This window comes from Lissotriton vulgaris, unplaced genomic scaffold (assembly GCF_964263255.1).
Source record: "Lissotriton vulgaris unplaced genomic scaffold, aLisVul1.2 SCAFFOLD_1853, whole genome shotgun sequence".
NCBI classification, from domain to species: Eukaryota; Metazoa; Chordata; class Amphibia; order Caudata; family Salamandridae; genus Lissotriton; species Lissotriton vulgaris.
In genome coordinates this window covers 26,736-47,529 of record NW_028249619.1, presented here as the reverse complement: position 1 = coordinate 47,529, position 20,794 = coordinate 26,736, and the positions used below count along the sequence as shown (strand labels likewise).

Sequence of the window (20,794 nt, the reverse complement as noted above, 5' to 3'; positions counted from 1 at the left end):
CTCTGGCGGTTTTTGGTTTGAAGGTACCAGATGCCAACAGGTGCAGCACAGCCAGCAGCTTTGTCTGCGGAGGGATGTTGGTTGTCTGCTGTGTTGATACCATCAGCCTGTGGGCCAGGATGTGGAGGATGGTTGTCCTTTTGAGCCAGTAGTGACTTCCTCTGACATTAAGTCTGTGAAGCTGGTGTGTTTTTGGAAAGACCGCTGACTTATTCTGCGCTGCCTCTGTGGTTGTCCAGGGGATGGTTGTGGGCAGTCCAGGGGGGGTCTGGGGTGTTGGTGGTAGGTGTTGTGGGCCTCTTGGGTCTCCGAGCTGCATGATCAGTAGTTCCATGACATGTGTTGGTCTTCAGATGTGGCTCTTGGCTGGGCTCCCTTTCATACTGCAGGTAGTCATCCTACTTTACACCAGTGAAAGGCAGCTGTTGAATCCCTGCTGCTAAGTGCCTTATCGCCTGTTTTTGGATCACATCGCAGGTCTGACTGGTCGTTGAGAATATTGTGGTGTTGTTGTGTGTTTTTGCACAGTAACGCCTACTCTACATATCATTAGTGGCAGTTGTTCCTCTCAGCAGTGGTGATGTTTTTTGTGGAAGCTATCGCTGGAAAACTGTCGATATCGTCAGGTTGCACCAGCTTGAGGATGGGGCGATGATTTTTTTGCCACTTTTGCACCGCTAAAGTGCCGATAACTCAGAGATAAGTCCTTGAGAATATGCCCCAATGTCTTTAAAAATGTGCCCATTTTGCTTAGTCTTTTAGAAAGGATTGTTTCTCAAAGATACCATGCCTATGACAAAGAGATTTCCTCTCATACATGATAATCAAGAAAGCTGGTTAATCCATTTTAAAACTTATCTTAAAACTACTCATAAAATGCCCAATTCTTTGAAAAATGCCAGAAATGTACACCTACTGTTTTCGTTCCAGATAAGGAGTACATTCCACCTTTTAGAAATGTGCTGAGGTAGTTGCAGAGTGTTTGAATTACCTCTAGATTCTTTTGTGAATATCAAGATCTTCCAGGTCTCGAGCATTAAAATGGGAAAGTGTGCAGGTGAACAGCATTACAGATTGAAAATGTTGTTTGTGGGAGCTTTAGTGAGTACAGAGAGTGGTCCCGGCCATGAGAAGAGAGACCAGTGCTTATGTTAAATAGGAATTTGAGAATTTGAACATAAATTGATTGTCTACTAGCAGCCCGTCCTAACCTTGTCCGGGAGCAATCAGGCTTCAGGGCCCCAGCCCGCCCCAGCACCCGCCTGCCCCGTCATTGTCCGTGGGTCCCCCGGAGTAGCAGCCTGTCCCGAACTTGGCTTCAGGGGCCCCGCCCGCCCCGACATTGTCCGTGGGTCCCCCGGAGCCTTACTTCATCCACCGCACCTCCCCGCGCTCCTGAGTTCACCGGTCCGCCGCTCGTCGCCGCTCCTCGCCGCTCCTCCCCGCCTGTCCGCCAATCCTCTCCGCTCCTCCCAGCCTGTCGGCCGCTCCTCGCCGCTACTCCCCGCCTGTCCGCCGCTCCTCCCCGTGCTCATGTCCGCCGCTCCTCCTCGCGCTCCTGGACGCCACTCCTCCCCGCGCTCCTGATGTCAGCACGCACGTCGCGGCCGGCGCTACTTCCATGGGACTACGTTTTTTTAAACATTTTTTGAATAACTTATATTTCTTACATTTATATAGCCTATGTCCATCTGCACACCCTGACAATTTCAATGGTGTATCGGGTGTGTGGATTGGCACTGTGGTTCCCAAGTTTACCCGCCTCAAAGGTTCAAAGTTCTTCCTTTATAATAGTAGTATAGATGATAGAAAGTGTTTCTTGGGTAGAGGTGGGACAAGGAGAGAATGTCAATGATACTCATCTGTGTATTATATTGGAGGGGACCAAAACCAATGGACTATTATCATTAAAATTATATAACAAGAAGAGTACCAATATTGTGAAAAATGTCTAATGGGTAGGCTTGATAGCATACAGTTAGTAACATTTTATCAGGGTGCTAGGGTGAAGGATGTATCATATAAAATGGCTAATTGATTCACAAACTGAAACTATACCTATAGCATGCGGGACCCACCTGGGTCTCCTGGAACTTGTCTTAATAGTCTGCCTAAACAAACAGGCTAACCTTCAGCTTTTTACTGAATAGGTAGAGACAATAGCATTCTCATGCATACCACATCAAAGGGGCCATTTATAAGAAGGATCAGCCACAGCGAGATGGGGGGCTGCTAGATTGGCATTCCTTGTGCTCTGCAGTTGTCTCCAGGTAATGTCAGGCTTTAGCCTGTAAGTCAGCTACAATAGAGCTCACTGGTTCAGAAATTTAACTGCACGTAAAGATGTTTTGAACCATATTCAGCTTGCCACCACCAGCTGGTACAGAGATCAACGGACATTGAAGACGTGATCTCTCTTATTCAAACTGACAATGCAAGGCATCTCCTGTCTCGGCCTTCTGGAGCTGTGCAATAATTGAGAGGTCTGCACATAATCTATTGCAGTAATTAAGCTGAGTGGTAATGTAGGCTCTGACCACTATGGTATGAGTATTTCTGAGGGTAGCTGCCGTACAGGACTGATTTTTGTTGTTGATGGAAATAATAACTTGTCACTTTGAGGGTGATCTGCCAGGTCAGGGAATCTCCAGCATTTAAAAGAAAGCCGAGCTTTTTTTTAAACTTGTTTTCTGGTTGAATGATGTGACTAAACTTTTTTGAAAGTGCTTCTGATAATAGCCCCTGGTGGTAACAGGGTGGTGCAAACTAGGTACATTATAAAACTAAATTGCCATGTCCAATTTGCACATCATGTGGCCTCTACATCAGTAAGCCATATGTCTCAAACCAGGACAAAAAAGACCTGGACTGATAGATATATAAATCATTCCATGATATTTTTGAGGTATCAAATTGGACGTCTCCCAGGACTTTGCAGGTTGAAAGGCTGATGCTCTTTATATGGGCATGAACCTAGCATCTTCTATTTTCTGATTGATGAAGATTGAAAACTCCCGGTGTCACTAGGAATAACAATATGTCTGTGTAGTGTGGCACCTTATGACTACCGTGGGAAGTCAACCATATTGGCTTAGTCCAAGAGGATGAATATTCCTTAAAATTCAAAGAGTAATATAAACCTTGACTCCAGGATCAAATGGGATGCATCCTTCCGGCTGCATATCATTAAGAAAAGTGCATTTCCTCTTCTACATTACCGTAAAGAATAAAAAGGAGCAGTTAGGAGACCTCTCCCTTTAAAATATGTATGTTAGAAAGTGGGTTATTCGTAGCTGCAGGTAGTTACCCACAGCTAGTAGTAATGCCACAATCATTAATAAGGTTCAATCAAGTTTCAATGAAAGAATCCATGCTTCACACTTGGCAGGTTGGCAGATAACAGTCAGGCTTAATTCAGGAGACAGGTGTGTAAAGTATCTAATATCACCAAAACAGGAAATAGATAAAAGACACAACAAAATAAAAAACAACACAAATTTATCCAAATAGAGTATATGTTTATCTTTCAAATGACACCAAAACAAAAACATTCCAATATAGGGAACAGGCTGTACGGTCAAGCAGGACTGGGAGAAAGTCAAAGTTTAAGGCTGATCACCATAGAGCGCAAGTCAGATGCAAATTTTAATTTGATGATGTGGCCTTCTTCAGCATAATGCCTCGGTCAGCTCTTGGGGTCTACATCTTTTTCATCAACGGGGAGGAGCTCCAGAGCATTCAGCAGGCTAAACTTGAGCGGTCAGGCCAGGCCATGGTTCAACATCATCAGCAGACTCTCACCATTGATGCTGGTCTTCTTCTCGAGCTTTTACAAAAGTGGACGAATAGATCCCAAACTTAAGGATCTTCTTTTGAAAGGTTCCTTGAGGGTCTGAAAGGGTCCATAGCACCAGCCAAGAGATCAGAAGCTCTGCTTTATCTGGTGGGGTTCTGGGACTCCAACTCCCACAATGCACCTGATCAATCCAGGTGAGGCTGATCAGCTGGAGTTATCCTCTTAGTGGATGTGGTAAGTGGCATCTTCCGGCACTTTTCTATTTGTTGCTACTCAGGAAGTCCACTCCATATCCTTGAAGACAGGCAAAGTCCTTCTTGTGCGGAGTCTTTGAAGTACAGCAGGTGCAGGACTTATGAGTGCACTTGTCTGTTGTGAAGCTCAAGGGTCCAGCAGGGCAGTCCTTTTTCTTCAGATGCTTTCTGAGGTCCTCCTGAAGCTCTCCTATATTTATTCCCCATTCTGGACTGGCAACGGGGTGGCACCCCAAACAATGGGGTTCAAGTTGCCATCCTCTGCCGTGACAACTTCCTGGGAAGTGCGGCATATTTTGGTTCCAGAATGCACATATCTTCGAAAATCTAAATGGAGAAAATGTCTCCTTGGAGTGCAGGTCTGGCTAACCCAAACCACAGGTGTGGCTAACTTTTCCATAGACTCTCCCTTCAGCCCCTTTCCTAATCTAATTAGAGGGCCTTCCATGTGGCTGGTGATCAAGGAGGTGGGGTCTGGCCTTGGTACTGTAACATCTGTGCGTCTACCTTTAAAGTCCAGTTTATATCCCTAGCCTTCTTCCTGTCCCTGGCTTCTCCAGGAAACAAATGTTCTCCTATCAAATGGCTGTATTGTTTCAGCCTCAAACCTAATAAGGGAGCAGCTTAACTCAGGCTGTCAGAGGCTGTCCAATCAGAAGAGGCTTCAACAGTGTTGTTTAAGGTAACTTCAGGAAAGTAAATGCTAAAACTACTTTCATACAATAGTTATAATAAATTCGACCTTGGCAAGTTGGCGGATTTATTATAAATAATATTTTAATACTTTGAATTAAGTTGCTAGCTAACTCTTGTGAAAAGTTAGACACTATTAAGTTTTAATACAGCCTTCTCATGTTAGCCTATGAAACTAGCAGCACTACAATGGGGAAAAACAACATTTGCTGTTTTTCCATCACCAGGGCATATAAAACATATTTTCTAATGTTCCTGCTTCTTATAACAAGGTAACCTACTCATGGGGCACCTATGGTAGAGCTTAGCGTTGACTTATATGTCATACAAAAAGTAGTTTGGGAAGTATTTTTAATTCCAAAGTCGAATTTGGACACAGTTTTATATTAAAACCAGCCTGCAAGGCAGGCCTGGCTTGTAAATGACACCAGACACCACTGCAACGCACATGTACGTGCATTAAGTCCACTGGGGTCTCTAACCCTACATGCCCTACCATATACTAGGGACTTACAGGTAGGTTGCCTGAACCAATTGTAAAAACACCAATTATCATATACCTTTTAAGGACAGAGCACTTGGTTCTGTTTAGCACAGCCAGGGCACTTTCAGAGTCCGTAAGCACAAGTATCAGTCAAAAAAATGGGGGCGATCAGGGCATAAAGGATGACTTTCCTACAATATAAATATGAGAAAGGACATTATTATTTTTCTAATTATGGTAAAAAGTTATTCAACTCAAACAGATCTGTTTGGTTACAGAAAAACTACTGACGCATCCTCTGCATGGGTGACTGTCAAGCGCTAGAATGCGGACTCTGCCTAAACCCCTAACACTACTCTACTTTGTACACTTTTTCAAAGTGGGGCTACTCTTCCCTGAACCAACAGGAGACCCCTAGTTTCAGAACCAAAAAGGCAGGCTGTTACGCGGATGGTAAGCCGAGATTAGCTTCTTTGGCAATGTTACTGATGTGACCATCTTTTGCAGCTTCAAGGACTCCCTGCAGACTTCACAGCAAAGGATACATGTTTTTTTAAAGTCAAAATGTAAATATTAAAGATTCTCCCAAACGCCACTCACAGAAGGACCGTCTCTTAAAGCTGAGTGAATTCACTACAGAAGACTATCCAGGAAGTGCTTAGATGTAACTCTTAGAATACGAAAATGTATTGAAGCTTGGTTTACTGACATTTACAAAACTGTTTCATTCCTTGTGAGGTTGTCACTTTCAGCCAAGCTCTGCATCCTCATGGGATGTGACATTACTTTCTCATTTATATAAAACATCCAGTCTTCAAAACATCTGAAGTGCTAGTACTGAGAGCCTGGCATTACCCACACATTTAAAGCACTTTCACTTTTCCAGGTTGTCTGTAGACACAACCTGGGGCGGGTTCCATTTCTCACCACTACTAACCTGATAGAGTGCTTACTGACCCCTGGAGGCCCTGGACGTAACGGGGTTGTTGACAATACGTACAGCACCAACAATGACACGACAGTTTCATCAGAGATTCTGTAGGTTTTGTGAAGCATTTGCAGCAAGATGTTCTGCATTGTTTTATTCCTCATATGTTATTAAAAGCGTGGCTTTTTACTTTTCAAATGAGAACATTTAAATGAACTGCCCTTTAAGAAATAGATAATTTCACCATAAAGTGGAACAAGATGTTCAATGCTGCTCATGGAACAATTCGTGGCATTTGCTTAACTTGATATTTTGATGCAAGTGCAACCAAACTCATCCTTTTATGTAGGTGTTTTAAAGTGCAGGGACATGACATTTACACTGTGCTCAAGGCATCGGGGACACAAAGAGTGTGCTCTGTTACAGCAGTAAGCAGAATCAGACCGTGTTGTTTGTTCATCTTTCTTTGATCACTGAGGTGACATGTTTTCCATGTAAAAACAATGAGTCAGACTTTAGTTGAAATAGTTTGCAGGTGTTGCGCTAATCACATCAGAACATGCTGCTGATATATCATTCTGCTGTATGTTTTTTTATTTGGCTCAGATGTAGACAATTGTGATAACTGATGGGGCAGTTTAATACTTCTGCACCACCCTTAAAAACCTTAAGACGTTCAATCTTTGCTTATAACTTCCCAACACTGAATGCTGGACCATTTGACTCTGATTTGGAGTTGTTTGCAATAGATCAATATAGATAACGAAGGTCCTTCGATGCAGGAGGATTTTGTTTTCAATGGAATACATACAGAGAATAAAGGTCCTTTGACTCCAGTATGTATTCGTTTACTGTTAGACCTGACTTTCTTTGAGCGCTATTTCTCCAAACACGTTGCCTTCGCCCCTTCAGTTTCCTGCATTGCTTTTTGTTGGCTTTAGGATCCACGCACTTTTACCACTGGTAATCAGTGCTTAAGTGCTTGTGTTCTCGCCTTGAAATGTGTCAAAATTAGCCTACAGCTGCTTGGTACATTTAATTTACTTGCAAGTCTCTAGTAAATTTTACTTCATTTGCCCAAGGTCTTTACATTAAATGCTACTAGTGTCCTGCTGTGCTTGTTGTGCCACTCCTAAAGTAGTACTTTAAAAATGTCTCAGGACTGCCATTGCAGCCTGCAGTACAATTTTAAATTGCCATTTCATCCTGCTTGTCTAAATCCCAGGCTACCCAGAGTGGCTCCAAGAGTCAGTTAGCTGACTTGTGTGAAATATATGGACACAGCAAGCTTCAAAGGCCCCCATGAGACTGCCCAGCCGCCCTGCTGCAGCTTGACCTGCTTGGACCTACACTTGGACATGTCTGAGCTCTGCTGTTGGCCTCTGCTGGATGAGTCCTGATCCCCCAGAGGTGTCCCCGAAGTCCCGTACCGTTAGCTGGTATGAGTGAAAGTATCTCCAAGAAAAAAAGGTGGAAATCCTGACGTTTGGGGCCTTTGTGAATGTGAACTGTGTCATCCATGACAACCGCCAACACGCATCTCCGGTCAGGCTTTCTTTTCGCACCAACAGTGATAGTCCATGTTCAACAGCAACGTGAGACCTGCACATTGTTCTACAGTGGCGAGTGACAACCCGCGAAAATTGCTACAGTGAAGCTCCAGCAATGACTAAGTCTTTGCGTTAAAGTAAACCCATCCACAGAGCCCAGCCTGTTCTTTGTACAAAAGGCCTCCTTGTATCTATCTCAGATGCCAAGCCAATGTCAGACTTAAGAAGGCAACTCTTCAGAGGTACTAACCTAGTCCCAATACCCGACCCATGGTAACCCCAGTCAGTGTGATTTTTTCCTGGCCTAATGCCAACATATGCCCACACGTGGTCCTTTGCACTTTAAAATTGAATACTTCCATTTCTACAGATTGGATTTTTGTTATTCTCATAATATTTATTATTAAAATGTACTCAATGTAACTATATTGGTTTGGGATTTTTCTTGTGTTGCATTTTCACTTTATTTCTGTTTGTGTGCTGTATAAATACTAACTCTAAGTTAAGCTTGCATGCTTTTGTGCAATGCTACCAGAGGGTGAAGCACAGGTCTAGTTAGTAATTTTGTAGTTCACCCTCACAAGGGGTGTGCTTTTGGGTGAGTGGAGCTTCCAGTACCCTCAAACAATAACCCAATTTATCACATTTAAAATGAAATCTAGCCATGAAAATACCACAACACGGTTAACGCTACATAAGTTTCCCTAATGCTAAATACCTTTATCAGAGTCCTGGTAAGTGAGAGGGTGGGGAAATAATGAGCATTAAAAGTTTTGTAGCATAACATTTTTGAATCAGTGTAGCTATGCTTGTATGTGAAGTTTGCCCCGCTCTTTAACACTGAGATTTTGGCTACTTTCTACAGCAGACACCTGTGTGAAAAAACGAAAATGTGAAATTCCAATAGGCCTGCTAACTCTCATTACTGAGTGTAGTAAATGAATTGATTCTGCATGGGCACCCCAGATTTGTCAGTGGACTGTATTTTTGCTGGTATTTGGAATCTGTGGACTAGACCTTTAGACAAGGTTCTACAGTTTGTCCAGAGAGCACCCAAGTCAGGCAGGAAAACCAAGTTCATCCCTCTCAGTTCTGCCGGAAGAGGGCCGGACTGAGAACCAGAACCCCCCCTGGCAAAGTGCTCGGCCGCCCCCCCCCCCCCCCCCCAGAGGGTCGTAAGGGGGGCGCAACCGCGCTCTGTGCCAGGGCCGGTTATCGGCCGTTTTTGTTACTTAGCTGCAAAAACGGCCCTGTAACAAAAACGAGCCACAGGGGCCCAAAACCGGCCCCCAACCATGCGGCCCATCGGGGGATTGCCCGGTGCCCGCAACGGCCAGTCCGGGCCTGTGCCGGAAGAATCAAAGGATTTTTGGTACTCTTGTAACGCAGAAATGCTGCTTAATTAAAAATTCAGCCACTCTGCCAGAGGAAATAAATTACGAAGTGGTTTATAAAGTTTAGAAACCACTGAATACCACTTGGTGCACTTGAATACTATGCAGTGAATAACTTTTAATTACTGCAGCGTATGCAAGGGCTCTGAGTGATATATACACAGTGGTTTCTAAACATTGCATATACTACTCACCGGAAACCTTGCGTACTCCGCAGTCATTAAATGTTAATCACTAGCACTTCAGAGTATGTAAGGGGTGGGCGCTGAGTGATATCCAGTGGTTTCTAAAGTTTAGAAATCACTGCATACCACTCGGCGCCCTTATATACTCTGCAGTGATTCAAAGTTGATCACTGCTGAGGTTGTAAGGGTGCCAACTGAATTGCAGTGATTTCTAAATTTTAGAAACCACTGCATACCAGCCAAGATGTGCCCCTACATACTGTGCAGTTATTAAAACTTTTAAACACTGCAGAGCGTTCGAGGGCACCGAGTGGTAGTTGGCTGTACTTTTTTCATAGAGCAAAATGCACCATCCCACCCATTTTTGACACAAAAGTGCATACGAAAATATTGCCCACGATACCCTTTCATGGAATCTAACATAATTTCAATTTCATTTTCCCAGATTCAGCTGAATTAAACTGCACCAATTCCACCCACCCTTACTTTTCACCTTAATTTAAATAGGTTCACCTGGACCTTGCAGTAAAGATATATGGCCTTGTAGAGCTTTGCCAGGCTGCTGCTTCCATTCTTGCCCTACTGGGGGATTTTGAGGACCAAAAAGGTCAAATCTTGAATCTGGGCAATGCAGCACATCTACTTGACCCACCAAGCCAAGTATACTTGTACAAAATACAGTTCAGTGCTTTTATTGCCGGAACCAGAGAGGGACTCTTGCCAGCCATACCCATAGTCCTTGCCTGTTGAAAGGTTTTGACTTCCATTTCAGAGACTAAGTTTGAAAGTAAAATCTTTGAGAGGACATCAAGCTTCATGTTTCCGACCTCTGCTCCATTGCATGCAGCTTGAGACCGCACCGAGGTCCTGGTCCACTGTAAACTGTTGTTTTTTAATGGTGCTTTACTTACTGTAGGCACTTTTTGCTTTAAAACCTTATTTCACATCCCCAGTACCCCTTGTCCAGTGTTTTTGATTTTGCTATCTTGTTGCTCATTAGATTTTTCTTAACTTAGTTTGGGAATTTTATTGTGTTGTTATTTCAACCTCTCTCTCATCCTTCCTACTAATGAAGCTGACCATTACACCTGTAGTACTTGATAAATGTCAATTTCCTTATAGGTTATGTTATTTGCAATGTACAGGACAGATTCTGCCATCAGCATGGACTCTAACTCTTCACCATCTTGTACAAAATGCTTTATATATTTCTCCAATACGCATTACAACCAAGTCAGCATTAAATACCTTGAATACATGTGTATTGTGTAGATTAAAGAAATAACTAAATGCCAACAAAGGCGGAAGAGAGCAAGGACATCAAATTAAGTGGTACTACTCTGCCTATTTTTCGTATGTTTTTCAACTCAATTTTGACCTGCCAGGCCCTTATCATTTGATGAGCAAAGCATATAAATAACTATGTTTGTACTATAAGAATAGACACATACATGAATACATGCTGCTGTTTATCAAGTACCACTTACAAAATTCAGCAGGCTGTTACATAACATGCTGTCGCGAGGAAATAGGCAGCGAGACAGCAGTACCAACAACACTAAATTGAAATAATTGCTCTTCCTTAGAGGAATTACACAGCAGCTGATTTAAACTGAGCTGTACATTACAGCAATGTTCTCCCACTCGCTGCAGGAAGTAATGAGTCAGCGCTAATCATATGCTCTGTGTCCTGTAAAATTAGTGTTTTTCCTGCAGGGCTTTCTACTATACCTTGGGTGCCTGACTCGTGTTTCCTCCAGAAGATGAAAGCAGGGAATTTGCCAACAGGCAGAGCGAACGAAAAGATGTTCATGGCTTATCTCCTGTGAAACCCAGTTGGTAATGATCAGAAGCAATTAATCTATTGTAATCTACAAGGCTTTCCCCTGTGTTTTCACTATCTGGTGAGGCTTAATTAGTGTCTTGTTCCCCACCAGGAGACATGAACAAATTGAAAAGCAGCAACTCCATGGATTGCACGTGGGGTTGCTTCCGCTTGTAGCTAGAGATGCAAGGATTAATTAAGTGGCGAAATCCCAGCTCTACGGGCTTGCATATAGGGCTGAGCTTTTGTGTGGCTACACTTTGATTAATGAATTTAATTATTGCGTGTGTATTATTGAAAGTTGTGCTGCACTTTTGAAAACTCATGCTTGTATATACATCTTGGTTATTGTGGCTTGTGTCAGATCCTCATCACGCAGCGACCCCCCTGATTCACACACAGTTACTGTAGGAGGGATTGGGTGGACTTACTGTATCTCGGTTGGGCTGCATTAAAGGTCTGAGGCCTGCTTCCTGCTGATTTAAGACCTGCCCCCTGCTGATTTAAGACCTGCCCCCTGCTAGTTAAGAGCTACTTCACCATCTGTGCTGGCACGGCTACCTCCCATTTAAGACCACCAGAGCTCATGATCACAGTGTGCAGAAGAGGAGCATCCAGCCAGGCTACTAAAGTCTTCCCAGTGAAGCTTTTTGCTGCATTTGTAGAGTTTGCTTGTGTTTATATTTATCAATTGCATTTAAAAGTGTTGAAAACGTGCATTTTTCCATCCTACATTACAGAACTAAAGACTGGAAAGATTAAAGCAAACTGGCTTCTTTTATCCCAGATTGCAATGATCTCCAAGCATTTTTGTAAAAGCCACTTTAATGTTAGGTTGAGTCTTTCACTTGTCTTGATCGTTCATCAAATGAAGACATATGTCTTTTCAGTAATGGGCCGTTTCTCATTTTTGCTTAAAATCCAATTTTCCATGTCACATCCCTAGCAACCCTGATCTGTCAGCTCATCACACAGAACAGACTCTTTATCCAATCATAAAAAAATAAAAATATTAAAAAATCCTGTTAAAAAATGTCCTCGTCTCTAAATTCGAGTCCCACCTGCCTCAGCAGCCGAATGGGCGCTTGCAACCCTTACAGAGTCTGCAATAACCTAGCAATTGAAAACAAATACTTTGTTGTGCCTTCTCTATGTAAGAGGGGTTGTGACTGAGAGTAATGGAGAACACTGGTAAGTAACCAGGCAGTACCTCTTCATGCACCTTCTTCAACTCAGTAATGACAAAAATGTGAATTTTCCTAGCCTGAACAAAGCACTGATACATCCAGTAAGACAAAATTGTAGTCAAACTCTTACTTATACCAATTAGAATGATTGACTGATAATAATACTAGCTTTCCCAAAATTAGAAGAGAAACCTCTATAAATGTTTTGCAATCTACAATGACGCATACATTCATTACACTCAGAAATTAGTTCTAGTTTTTTTCACCTTGTCTACTCCAAAAGAAGTAAAGATGCTCATATGACTCTCTCCATTCATCTAGAGAATGCAGCAGTGTTGATCAGTGACTTGAGTGGGGCACCAGCAAAAAACAGCTCCACACTGCACTGATGGAAATCCAAACCCTAAGGGTGGAACATCCGGTGGTGGAGAATGGATTGTGGAGAGGGTCTGGGTGGTGGTGGGGAGGGGGTGTCTATCCACAGGGATCTGTTGTCTCTACCATGCTTTAGGATTTCCTAGCTTGAAACATACACAGTTGTCATATGCTCCTCTAAGCAACTTGGTGCACTGATAGCAATGTAGTTTACTCCTTTGAAAGAAACGTTTTTGCAGCTTACATGCACAGCTATATAAAAACACCTTAAAAGAAACAAATAAAAAAAGAAAAACATACGTTCCATAAACATGTGCACCTGATAAAGTCAGCTTTTAGACCAAAGGATAACTTACCATCAATGCTGTTCCTACCAATTAGGTTGTTATCTACAGGCCAATATACACCATCTCCATGACGACCTGCGGATGACACAACATACGTCAATGATGTGGATTTATAGGGAGCAGCTAGAGATTCACTGACGGAGTGTAAATTACTTCTATTCAGGAAATGTTATTTTTTCTGTAGAAAGTAAATCTGTATTGATGTGTAAAGTTTGTTCCAAACAAAGCTGGAGTTCCATCCTTTCTAAAATAATATTGTCTTTCCCTGTAAATGCCACAGATATGGAACGCCATGGTCATGCCACATATCAAAGGCATGTCATCAGCTACATTTCTATTTGTCCTCGCATGCATTTGTGAACTGTTTCCAGTACACCTAAAATGGTAATTAAATATTGTATCCAGATGGAGTAGAGCTCTGGATTTTAGTACTTGTATCTATCTTAATATGCAAATTAAGCATAGTTGTCAAATTTCTTGTTGCATATATCTTGGAGAGCTGGTGTTAGGCTGGGCACTAAAATAAGTGTAGATTTCTAAATTTAATAACTGAAATTTTTATAGGTGAACTAAAAACGTCCAAACTCATATCTTTGAGTAAGGTGCACATAATGGTATTTTAACCCAGGGGCTCTCAACAGTGGGTCCTGGAGAGCCTTCCATGTCAGATTTTTAAGATAACTACTTTTATCTAAATGGAGATATGCTAAAAATCTGGCATGGATTCAGCCCTCCAAGGCCGCTTTGAACCAAATATATTGTTGGAAGGTTGATGTAAATGATTATTTAATTTTCGGTGTAGCTCTCTGCCACTCCATTTATAACCAGCAAACAAGGCGTAAAGTCAGCTTGAGAACCATTCCCGGTGCAATCACACTTAATGTGAATTATGCAGAAGTACAGAGGGCCTAAAAATGTATTTCGCACAGAAGAGCTTGACATTTTAATTGGTCCTTCAAAAAAAGAGAGACAAAACAATTTCATCCCATGATAATTTGCATTTTTGCCATCAGGGTGCAGCTTCGACTGAGCAGAACATCATTAACAAGATTAATCCCCACACCAGTCTCTGCCTCATCAGGTGAGAGGACCAGATGAAAAGCAGAATGCAAAATGACGACTGACATGAGGCCTAACGCGCAGCACTGATTCCTAGAAAAGCTTGACAGATTGAGGCCGCCGTACCTTGGTCATTAGCCATTTTGTCAGGGTGCTCCACTGTAAGAAAAGGACAATATTGTTAGATCATGGCACCTCCTGGCACGTAAAGTGACAAACCACACACAGAAAGGTGGAATCATGTTTTCATATCACATTTCTTGGATTGATACAGGTAAATGTATGCAGTTTAGTGTTCATCTTCCTAAGGGTAGCAACAAAAAAGCAAAGAGATGAATGAATCTATTGAACCTGTCAGGTAATATACAGCGTTAAAAAGAAACCTATTTTACTAAGGCGTTTGTGCATATAGGTGCAACAGGAAGGCAAACAAGCAATATGTAACTGGAATGTTCTACATCTCTGACCAAGATGCCTTAAGCACCAACAAACGTTCCATGAAAAAGAAAAGTACAACTATGCATGTCAAAGGCATGAGTGGCAGCCTTTCAAGGGTGTATGAAGGAAGTGAGCTGTAGGGGGAAGGGCTTCTTCACAGAGAAAAATATTTTCTTTGTACAAAGAAAGCAAATTCAAATGTCGGCATGACTTAGTAAAGCAGAATATTATGTAGAAAATCACATGAATATATAATAACAAGAAGGATACTCCTATAAATTAATGTCTGTCAAAGATTTACAGGAGTACTCTTGAGGTTCTCTGCAAAAAGCTGCAATTCATGTTCCTGAGTTTCAGAATGTATATAATAATAATGCAGAAGTATTAGTTGCCTAAAAATGCACATGTACAAGTGCACATTCTATGGATAACAGTGAGGGGTTATCCTAAATAGCTAGCCTCATCTGGCCTCCTGCACCTTGGGTGGACATTCCTGATCTGGTCACTTTTTTCAATAATCTCTTTATCTCCTTGTCTCTCAACTTGCTCAGATCATTAAGCGACACAATTCTACTTAACAACCATGCACAGAACTTTGCATTTCACCTAATATGAAGTCCTCCAACTCTTCATTTCGGTAGTTTCTACTTTTTAATAATAATTGTGGCAAGTGATAGATTTAATTAAATTAAAATGCACAACTTAATGTTCAAGCTTCAATTCCGCAAAGACCCAATTAAAAAGTCTTCCACAGGTTTGCAGTGGAAATGGTGTAAAAACAGACTTAGCTTATAACACAATTTAGTTTTATGCTGATACTTTCATTGAGCATTATTAATTAAGACATGCTAGCTGCAGAAATAAAAATAATAAAACAAACCACTTTTTATGCATCAAAATACATTCAAAATATATGTGAATCCAAGCTGGAATGTCACGCATTCAATGATAGACGAATTTTCGTATCGTAGTAACCAAACATTTTCTCAAGAATGTGCGAAAGCGTAATCATTATCACCGGAATAATGGTTTGCATTAAGAACTTTTTTTATATTTAATAACCTCTTAAAAGCAGACGCAGCTGCTTCTCAAAGCAGCTCTTCCTGTCTGCAGAATAAAAAGGTGTTAAAGAATGTGGTATGATTTCACACCCTCTTTCTCTTCTCCCTGCGACCAGTCAGCTTATTTTGGTCGCATCCCCCTGCCGTGAGCAGGAGCTGAAAGATACCATCATTCAAGCTGCGCTGAATCAGAAATAAGTTTTGTAACGTCAAACAGTCGGACGTGAAATCATTTACAATCTCATAAAGATGGTATTTTCATTTAAAACGAAGGAATGAAAGATGGTAGACAAAGATGATGTGATTGAAAGTGGAATATATTTGATGAAAAATGTATCAATTATTTACCATTCTACTTTATGCCTATTAAAAGGACACAACAATGAGACCGCCTTACGAGGTTCATGCCGTGCAGGAACCAATGTGCATGCACACAGACAGGCACATGTTAGGCCCCCCTCTGTCCATCCACATATGTCCGAGGCTTCCTCTCCACCAGGCTTTTCATGGTGGTAGAATCGCCATGAAAAGCCTGGCAAAGAGGAAACTCGTAATATCAGGGCCGGACTGGGAACCAAACCCGGCCCGGGCAAAGTGCTCGGCCTCCCCCCCAGAGACCCCCGGGGGTGGGCGTGAGGGGTGGTGGAGGGGGGTCCGAACCAGCACTTTGCCGGGGTCGGTTTTCGGACGTTTTTGTTACAGGGACGATTTTGCATCAATGCTGCAAAAACGGCCCTTTAACAAAAACGGCCCCCAGGGGGACGAAACCGGCCCCCACCCTTGCGGTGCTCCGGGGGATTGCCCGGTGCCCGCAACGGCCAGTCCGGGCCTGCGTAATATGCTTGGCGGGACTGTGGCGTCCCACCAAGCATATTGGCGTCTCTGACCTCCGCTCTACACCAGTGAAAAGTGGTTCCCTGGCAGAGCCAGCGATCCTAGTGCAGTCCGGCTGCCCGAGTTGCAATCGGGCGGTGGGGCCGCAGGTGCAGCAGTGGCTGGATTTGCCACTACCATGCCTGGCCCTACTCGATTGTGTGCTGTTAACTATGCTTCGAAACAGCAACCTCTCCGCCAGGCTTAAAAAGGGATGCACACACCAATGGGCATAAAAGGAGATGTGATTGAAAGTGGAATATATTTGATGAAAAATTGATCAATTATTTACCATTCTACTTTATGTTTGGGGACAACCTTGACAAAAAATGATTTGTGGCTTCGACCCAAAAAAAAAGATATATATTTTTGGCTTCGACCCGGACAAGCTACACAGTACAGGTGTTCTAACAAGCGATGTCACATGAGCATGTACAGAATGTGTTATACACTTCCAATGACAATCTGGAACAAAGGCAAGTCAAAAAGGGAGGCATGTAACCAATAGGATGAGGAGAGGATTGACCTCGAAGCTGGGGAACCTGGTTCGAGTCTCGGCAGGGACGCTCAACATCCTGTGATTCTGGGCAATTCACTTAACCTCCTCATGCCTAACAAAATGAATGTGTCTAAATGTAAGGCAACCGGTGCTCATGTAAAACGCTCTGATATCTTCGGGTCATGCTTTGTGCCATATAAAACTCTGAGAAATAAAATAGACAGAAAAGATTTTAGAAAAAAAATAAATGTAGTAAAAAAAAGAATTTCGAATTCCATGCGATTTGCATTCATACAAATCACAAAAATAGCACAAAATGCACATGCCCAATTCATTGACAGTAATTGCTAAGCTACCTTACTCATAGGCACAACTCATACAGAACTCTGCAGCTAGACTGATGCATAAACAGAGCAGGAGGTCCCACAAATCTCCACTTGTCCCCCCTGCACTGACTTCATATTTCAAAGTATCTGACTGCGGTGCATTAGGCATTCTAGCTTTTATCATAAAGGACTTCTTTTCTTCTGCTGATTTTTCAGTTGGCTAATCACCTTTCTGTCTACATAGAGCTTCCTCTAAAGCCTAGGTTTGCATCGATTAACACATGCTCACACCCAGTGGTGGTTGGTGACATTTGAAAGAGGTGAGGCGTAAAAGTTAGGGATGAGCTTTAAGTCGGCTGAAAATGCGGAAAGGATGACCTACAGAGAATTTAGATGTACTTAAAGTACCAATAGGCATGTGGGAGCTAAATTGTGCAGAAAAACCCCAACAAATGCCCAAGCCTGCAACACCCCTTCCTGAGTTAAGTTGAAGCAGCTCGTGAACATCTGCCTCACTTTCACAAATAAAGTAATAAACAAACAGCAGGCAGCTTTGTAAACGCATTCATGCTGTTTCATTATTTGCGCTTACCTCTGGAAGTGCCGGCAAAGGCTGGTGTGTGCTGCACGCGCTCAGGGCTGATTGGGGTTTTGCTGCTCCGGGGAGATCATCATGGCCAGGACCAGGGGTTAAAGGCCAGAATCAATGCAGGGGGTTTAGGACCGAAGCGGTGCAAACAAACGGCTGAAGAACTGGTGAGCCGCACCAAATGTGCATGACTCCTTGGTACTGAGGAAAAAACATTAAACCCCCTTCACACCACTTCTTACCGCAGACTAGGAGCATTTGTTGCTCCAGGCTGCTATGGGTGCACCGGCTGAAACCACAGGCAAAGAGTTCTGGGAATGCGGTACGTAACGAACAAGGGGGCATATTACCAAGGGGGGCGATAGGCAATTATCGCCGATTTATTAGCCATTTTCGGCCGCTAAGTGGCGATAATTCTATCGCCCTATTAGCAAGCTGTCGCTAAGTGATGTTAGCGACAGCTTTTAGGCGATAGCGAGCGTTTTGGGGCCCGCTTTGCATGTCAGCGATGTTTATCGCTAATGACATGCAAAGTGGGCGTACCCAACCAGTTAGCGACTTAAAGCAGTTGCTAACGTTGCTATCGCCTATTAGCAAGGCAGGCGTAGCGTTGGAAATATTTGCGCTAAGCACGAATATCTCCAAATACTAACACCTGCCCAGACCAGTTCTTAGCCATGTTATCCAATGGGAGGTGGATAACATGGCTAAGAGCATTTTGTCGCTAATGCGTGAATATCGCTGTATTCTCAGCGATATTCACGCATTTCGCCGCTATCGCTGGATATTTTAGCACAATGGAGAAAAACGTTGCTAATAGCATGTTTTCTCCGCTAACATATCCAGCGATAGGCAGCGATAAGAAAATCGTCGCTAAGCCTATTTAGCGATAAATATTGCTACTTGTTGGTAAAATGCCCCAAGGTATTTCCAGGAGCTGCAGTCCTTATCGAAACCTTTACCTTTGTGGGTCACTTCTGCTTCTCTGCTGGCAGCAGGACACTGTCAGCTGACACCGGAGGGCCCCGGCCCTGCCCCCGCAACTGGCACAGGCTGTACCTAAACATACGTGGACTGTAACTCCACAATCCCAAATAAAATATAAAATGTACCAATAGAGCTCATCCTCAAAGACCAGCGGGACACCTAGGGACAGAAACAAGCCCCAGGGTCAATATGTACTGTGCGCACTGCGCCTGACAGAAAGTTGCTGCAAATGAAAGGCATATGTGCCCCTCCGTCATCAGGGGAATACAGGTGCTACTGGGGTTGCATTCTCAGTGGTACAGGGTTCCCTACACACGATAGTTACACAACCAGGCAAATAGGCAATAGGCATAGAGGCTTAACAACACTCTTTCACGCCTGTTAAAATACAACCTTAAGCCGTTCATACTGACATAGCATGAAGAAACGCCGAGCTCAAGCCTCCGATTGTCGCTGCAGCAAAGCTGCTGTATTAAAGGGCGGCAGGGAAGTGCTAGAGTAAAATAGATGCCCGTGGCTGTCAATGTGTGGCTCTGCAGACTTCCTGGTGGTGACTCTTTGCTTACTGCCATCTCGCGGAGAGGCACATAGAGACAATGGCTGTCTGAAGGAGCTACGCAAATATCTCAGGGGCTCGCCACTTTGTGTTTTTCCTTCAGCAACGTGTCACCAACCTCAAGGTGTCCTTTCAAGGCCTGCCTCAAGGAAGCCTCGGGCAGCGTTGTGTTTTTATGAGGAGCTTTGAGGAAAGCAAGGGACGGGTAGGGAAAATGCAGCATCTGTTACTTTTTGGTGGGAGTTAGAAATGTGGTTTACATTTGGGAATGCATTTGGGAATGTGATGATTTTCTTGCAGCTGCTCCTTCTCTACAAGAAGGTGGCTTAAAAATATTCCAGATAGGGCACTGGGCAAGGTCTGCATGGCCCGTCTTAAGACAAAGAGACGGAAGATCTGGGGGAGACTTCTAGGCACCTGATGTAGAAATACGTTCCACCAGTGCTGCACTTCACACCTCTAAAGCACCAAGAGGGCCGGATTCATGTCCGCCATCCAGGATAACCCTGTTTATGTAAATGTGCCCCTCTGAGTATCATCATTACGTGGCTGTAACAAAAGCCTAGCCTAGATCATTCCCTCCTGGACCTATGCTGGACACCCATACTCTAACACTTTGGAAAATACAGGTGCAGCATTCCGGACCTTATTGTAGACCAAGGTGTCATAAGATAAAATATATTCAAGGAAAGTTCAGGAGGAGCCCAAACATATTCTTTGAAAAAAAATATAAATAAAACAAAACGCACATCAGTGCGTAAAACAACCTCCCAGCACTGGTGACGAGAAAGAGTGCAAAGACACAACTGGAATGTAGCAGATTGTCGGGCATTGTGGCAAAGAAGGAAATATGCAGGGTAGTGGTGCGCAGGCGGGCCAGTAGGGACCACCACAGTTATGGGCAGTGGCACAGGGGTTCAGTGGTCAATGCCACTTTGGCTAGGGCAGCAGAATTCTGGGGTTAATCTCACAGTTGATAGGACTCGGTCTCCCTGTAGCATCTGGAGTCTCCGAAGTTTTTTTATGTTACTAATGCTAAACCAGTTGCGGATCGCGGGGAGCGGGAGGTCGCGCGGGGGGAGTGGGAAATTAAATAATAAACTGAAAACTTACTTTAAACCGGTCCTCGCCACCTCTGCTCCCCTGGCTTGGAACCTTCACGAACGGCCCTGGAGTGGACTGGCAGCCTCTCTCAGCCAATCCTGGTGCTGCCAGCAGCGCCAGGATTTCCTTATGTCACGGCTACTCTTCGCCAACCGCACGCCCATAGGAGACCGAGGGGCTTCTAATGGGCATGGGCAAACAAGTGAAAACACAAGTGAGCATGAGTGGGAACGGGCTAATAATTAGCCCTCTGTCTCCACTCATGCACACTTGTGGGGCTGCCT

General features: G+C 43.5%; 1 protein-coding gene across 1 annotated transcript in view; it reads right to left on the bottom strand.

The window, feature by feature from the left end:
* LOC147663525 (netrin receptor DCC-like) overlaps positions 1 to 20,794 on the bottom strand; it is a gene marked incomplete at its 5' end in the record, with an annotated part of 117,447 nt that overhangs the window by 72,203 nt on the left and 24,450 nt on the right. Inside the window, 2 exons of the mRNA XM_086950388.1 lie at positions 13,028 to 13,093; positions 14,204 to 14,236. Coding sequence (XP_086806514.1) covers positions 13,028 to 13,093; positions 14,204 to 14,236 — 99 coding nt within the window. The remainder of the gene's footprint in view (positions 1 to 13,027; positions 13,094 to 14,203; positions 14,237 to 20,794) is intronic.